Source organism: Nicotiana sylvestris, chromosome 12, assembly GCF_000393655.2.
Source record: "Nicotiana sylvestris chromosome 12, ASM39365v2, whole genome shotgun sequence".
Lineage (NCBI taxonomy): Eukaryota > Viridiplantae > Streptophyta > Magnoliopsida > Solanales > Solanaceae > Nicotiana > Nicotiana sylvestris.
In genome coordinates this window covers 38,004,669-38,010,665 of record NC_091068.1, presented here as the reverse complement: position 1 = coordinate 38,010,665, position 5,997 = coordinate 38,004,669, and the positions used below count along the sequence as shown (strand labels likewise).

The following is a 5,997-nucleotide window of genomic DNA, read 5'->3' as shown; positions in this document are numbered from 1 at the left end:
CTACCCATTTAGTATGAGTTCTTATGGTAACCAAATTTGGGTTGTTGTGTCTAGATTGTTCTCCTTTTTTAATAATTTTTTTTCTAATTTTTTATTTAATAATTTTTTCTCTATATATATATATATGTGTGTGTGTAACTCAAAGTAACAAAAACAAAACACTAACAAGAAACAAAAACATTGAAACGTGATAATTTATTTTCCTTACTTTTTATATACAGTACATACCAATATATATACTATAAATTGAACATATATGTAATAAACTCATCTAATGAAAGAGCTTGTCATGCCATTTTTTTGCCTTTTCCTTGTACAATTTAGCATTTTTGTATGTTGTAAGTCTGAACTCTTCCAACTCATTAAGCTGCAACAGACGATTTTTACCTGCATCTGGCAAGTTCAGATTCAATAATTTTATAGCCCAATATGCTTTATGTTCTAATTCTACAAGTAAATAACAAGCTTTTTCAAAAACTAGTCTATAAGGAGATATGCCTATGTGAGTTTTATAAGCACTTCTGTATGCCCATAAAGTATCATCCAATTTTAAAGACCAATCTTTTTGAGAAGAACTAACCGTTTTTTTTTTTAATTATTTTTAATTCTCTGTAGGAAACCTCTACTTGCCGCTTGTTTGAGCATGATATGGAGTTCTTGTTTTATGAGTTACTTCGTATTTTAACAATAAACTAGCAAATTGTTTATTTATAAAATAATTTCCTTCATCACTTATTATAACTCGTGGAGTTCCAAATCTAGAAAAAGCATTTTTCTTGAGAAAAGTACAAACAATATGAGCATCATTTTTTGTAGTAGTAATTGCTTCTACCCATTTTAAAACATAATTAACAGCTACCAAGATATATTCATAGCCGTTTGAAGGAGGAAAATGTTAAACATCAAAGATTTCACACACAAATATAGATTTAAAAGGCATTTCGTCCCCAATTCTCTGGCACTTATCGCAAGTGGCTACATGTCACGACCCAAATCTCCTTCCGTAAGATGTCATGATGGCACCTAGTCTCTACGACTAGGTAAGCCTAACAAATTTTGGAATAACTGAAATAATGACAGAATTTAATAACTAAACTTCAACAGATAACTATATAGCTGATAAATGCCTCTCGGCATGTACAAGTAAACCAACAACTAGAGTATAACAAAATTCCCAAAACCCCGTAGTCACAAGTCACAAGCTCTAAGAAATTTTTCTAATGTCTCTATACATCAGTAACTAGGAAAAATAAATGAGAAACAACATAAAAGGATAGAGAGGGACTCTGAGGTCTGCGGACGCTGGAAAAAATACCATGAAGTCTCCGTAGCAGTAGCAAGCACTCTCAGCTAATAGTGGGGCTGGCAGGAGGCTGGGTCTGCACACAAAACATGTGCAAAAGAGTAGCATGATTACACCATAACGGCAACCAGTAAGTGCCAAGCGTAACCTCGGTAGAGTAGTGATGAGGTCAGGTCAGGGCCCTATTGGAATATGATAATTTAAGGCAGAAGGTATAGCAGTTATAATGAAAGGCTCAAATTTAACAAGAAGAATTACAAAAGCTAACAACACAGCACATAGGGATAAACAACAGGGGCTCTCCCGAGATACCATCTCGTAGTCCCAAAAGTAAATACTCAACAGGGGATCTCCCGAGGTACCACCTCATAGTCCCAAAAGTAAATATGTAATGGGGATCTCCCGAGGTATCGCCTCGTAGTCCCAAAAGTAAATATGCGACAGGGGATCTCCCGAGATACCACCTCGTAATCCCAAAAGTAAATATACAATAGAGGATCTCCCGAGGTACCGCCTCGTAGTCCCAAAAGTAAACACATAGCTCGAAACCGATGGAAACAACAGTTAACAATAAGAAATCCTATAGTTTAATACTATATACAATCAAAGAAAGAGAAGGAATTCAACTAAGCATGATGTACAGATGTCAAATAGGTATTTAAGACACGTAGACATGCGATATTAGGCTAAACAAGATAATTGCACATGCTGGAATAACTCAGTCAGGATATAACATGTTACTATTCAGTAAAAATTGGATTTTCAACAATTAGCTCGTGTATGCACTCGTCACCTCGCGTACATGGAACTTACATATCACAGAGTTGTCACAACAGTACCAAATCCTAAGGGGACTTCCCCCACACAAGGTTAGACAAGCCACTTACCTTAAGCCAAGCTCAATCAATCAATAAGAATGCCTTTTCCTCGACTTTCCGACTCTGAATGGCCCAAATCGAGCCAAAAACAATTACATACCATAAATATAACCATACTAGACTTCTAATTAATGAAATAAAGACTTTAACAAGAAATTAAAAAATTGGTATTAGGAATTAATGAGGGCTTTTAATTTAATGAGGGCTTCCCAAGAAATTTACCATGCAATCGCGGAAGTTCCCACATGATCGCGTGGAACAAAATTCCAACAACTTAAAAAAACATACCATGCAAATGCTTCACAACACTAGCGATCGCGTACCACTAATTCCTTATAACCATGCGATCGCATCCTTCCTCATGCTACCACACAGAACAGAAACGTGACTCCACTGTCGCCTCACGTCTTCTTCGCGAATGTGATCTAGCCCACGCGTTCCCGTTGCACTGCTCTCCCCAACCTAGACGATTGCATACCCTTGCTGGCGATCACACTGAACAAAAGACACAACTGCTCCAACTAGCCTACGTGATCACAGACCTTCCCACGCGACCGCGTATTAGGAATCAGAATTGGCACTAGATTTTCTTCAGCAGTCTTCCAAGTCCAAAATTGGTCCGTTAACCATCCGAAACTCACCCGAGGCCCTTGAGACCTCAACCAAACTTATCAAAAAGTCCTAACACATTATACGAACTTAGTCGAGCCTTCAAATCACATCAAACAATGCTAGAAACACGAATCGCACCTCAACACTAGAACTTAGTCGAGCCTTCAAATCACTTCTACCACCAATGCTGAAACCTATCAAATCACGTCCGATTGACCTCAAATTTTGCACAAAGTCACATTTAAAATTACAGACCTACTCCAACTTCCGAAATCGGAATCTGACCCAATTATACAAAAGTCCACTCCCGGTCAAATTTTCCAAAAATTCAACTTTCGCCATTTCAAGCGTAATTCAACTATGGACCTCCAAATCACAATCCAGACACGCTCCTAAGTCAAAAATTACCCAACGAAGCTAACGGAGCTAACGAAACTCCATTTTGAAGTCTTCTTCACACAATTCCAACTACGGTCAAATTCCTAGAACTTAAGCTTCCATTTTAGGGACTAAGTGTCCCATTTCACTGCGAAACCAAAAACAAAATCTCCCGGCAAGTCACATAAGCATAAAATGAAATAGAGGATGCAGTAAATAGGGGATCGATGCTAATAATCTCAAAATGACCGGCCGGTTCATTATATCCTCCACCTTTTAAAATAATCATTCATCCTCAAACGAGCATAGATACATACCTGAAGTAATGAAAAGATGAGGATAGCGGTTGCGCATATCACGCTCGGTCTCCCAACTCGCCTCCTTAGTCGACTGACCCCTCCACTGAACCTTCACTAAAGAAAATGTTCTTTGACCTCAACTATCAAACCTGCCTGTCCAAAATAGCCACCGGCTCCTCAACATAAGATAAATCCTTGTCCAACTGAACTGAGCTGAAATCCAACCCATGATACAGATCGTCGTGATACTTCTGGAGCATAGAAACGAGAAACATTGGATGAACTCCTGCTAGGCTGGGAGGCAAGGCAAGCTCATAAGCAATCTCCCCAACTCGCCGCAACACCTCGAACCGGCCAATAAACCTTAGGCTCAGCTTACCCTTATTACCGAACCTCATGACACCCTTCATGGGCGAAACCCGAAGCAAGATCCACTCCCCAACCATCAATGCAACATCGCGAACCTTCCGATCCGCATAACTCTTTTGTCTAGATTGGGCTGTAGGAAGCCGATCCTGTATCACCTTAACCTTTTCCAAAGCATCCTGAACCAAGTCTGTACCCAATAGCCTAGCCTCGCCCGGCTCAATCCAACCCACTGGAGACCGATACTACCTACCATAAAAAGCCTCATATGGTGCCAACTGAATGCTCAGTTGATAACTGTTGTTGTAGGCAAACTACGCAAGTGGAAAGAACTAATCCCAAGAACCCCCAAACTCTATCACACATGTACGGAGCATATCCTCCAATATCTGAATAGTGCGTTCAGACTGTCCGTTCATCTGAGGGTGAAATGATGTGCTCAATTCAACCCGACAGCCCTCTAGAACCGTGATGTAAATAGTGTACCTTGGTCAGGGATGATAGATACCATCACGCAATGAAGTCTGACAATCTCACAGATATAAACTCGAGCCAGCTGCTCGGAGGAATAAGTAGTCATCACAGGAATGAGATGAGCGGACTTGGTCAGCCTATCCACAATCACCCAAACTATATCAAACTTCCACTGAGTCCGTGGAAGCCCAACAACGAAATTCATAGTGATCTGCTCCTATTTCCACTCCGGAATCTCTAGCTTCTAAAGCAATCCACCTGGCCGCTGATGCTCATACTTCAACTGCTGGCAATTTAGATAGCGAGCTACATACTCTACTATGTCCTTCTTCATTCTCCTCCACCAATAATGCTACCTCAGATCCTGATACATCTTCGCGGCACCCGGGTGAATGAAGTATCGCGAACTGTGAGCCTCCTAAAGAATCAACTCACGTAAACCATCTACATTTGGCACACATAGCCTGCCCTGCATCCTCAATGCACCATCATCTCCAATAGTGGCCTCCTTAGCATCACCGTGTTGAAACGTGTCCTTAAGGACAAGTAGATAGGGGTCATCATACTGACGCTCCCTTATATGATCATAAAGAGAGGACTGATAAACCATACAAGCCAAAACTCGGCTCGGCTCAAAAATATCTAATCTAACAAACTTGTTGGCCAAGTCCTGAACATCCAATGCCAATGGCCTCTTTGCTACTAGTAGATATGCTAATCTCCCCAAACTCTCCTCTCTGCGACTCAAGGCATCGACCACCACATTAGCCTTCCTGGGATGGTATAAAATAGTGATATCATAATCTTTAAGCAGCTCTAACCACCTCCACTGATGCAAGTTAACATCCTTCTGTTTGAACAAATACTGCAAACTCCGATGATCGGTGTAGATCTCACAAAGGGACACCATACAAATAGTTCCGCTAAATCTTCAAGGCATGAAAAATAGCTGCTAACTCAAGGTCGTGGACATGATAGTTTTTCTCATGCGCCTTCAGTTGCGCTGAGACCAATCCATGGCCTATCACAATATACAATATAAGACCCCAAACCTGTAGGCAATACCAATACTGGAGCCGTAGTCAAGGCTGTCTTGAGCTTTTGAAAGCTCTCCTCACACTCCTACGTCCACCTGAATGGAGCACCCTTCTGGGTCAACCTGGTGTTGATACCCAATTTTTCCTCAAACTATTTTTTAAATTTGCGTATATTCCTTTAAAATAACTTTTTATAATAATTCGTATTTTTCCATAATTTTCCATATTATTATCAATTTATTTTCTAATTTATTCAGTACTTTATATCCAATAATTATTCATAAATTACATTACAAGTAATTTCAAAGTATCTCTTAGCTCGATATATCATTTTTAATCCTATTAGGATTTAATTATTTAACAAATTAGCCAATTTGGCATTGTTTGGCTATAATTACAATAATTTTGCAATTATAGCCTAATTGTACACTTTATGCTATTTTAATTCAATAATCAATCCTTTTGTATTTTAAATATTAGTTAATTTCCTTAATTTCACCTATTTAGCTTTAATTTCATTTTATCTAATTACTAGTTATTTTTTTAAAATTATTTATCTAATTTTAATTGGGTATTTAACAATTAGTGACTCCTTATTTAAATTCTAGCCTAAATCCAACTGGACCCCTAACCCAATTAAATAACCCACT

The 5,997-nt window shown here is 39.1% G+C and overlaps 1 protein-coding gene across 1 annotated transcript; it reads right to left on the bottom strand.

The window, feature by feature from the left end:
- Positions 1–4,728: 4,728 nt before the first annotated feature.
- LOC138882925 (uncharacterized) lies at positions 4,729–5,220 on the bottom strand. The gene has a single exon (XM_070163570.1). The coding sequence runs from the start codon at positions 5,218–5,220 to the stop codon at positions 4,729–4,731; it is 492 nt and encodes a 163-aa protein (XP_070019671.1).
- Positions 5,221–5,997: the final 777 nt, after the last annotated feature.

Coding starts and splice junctions, on each gene's coding strand:
- LOC138882925 (XM_070163570.1), bottom strand. CDS start 5,220: ATGGTGTCCCTTTGTGAGATCTACACCGATCATCGGAGTTTGCAGTAT.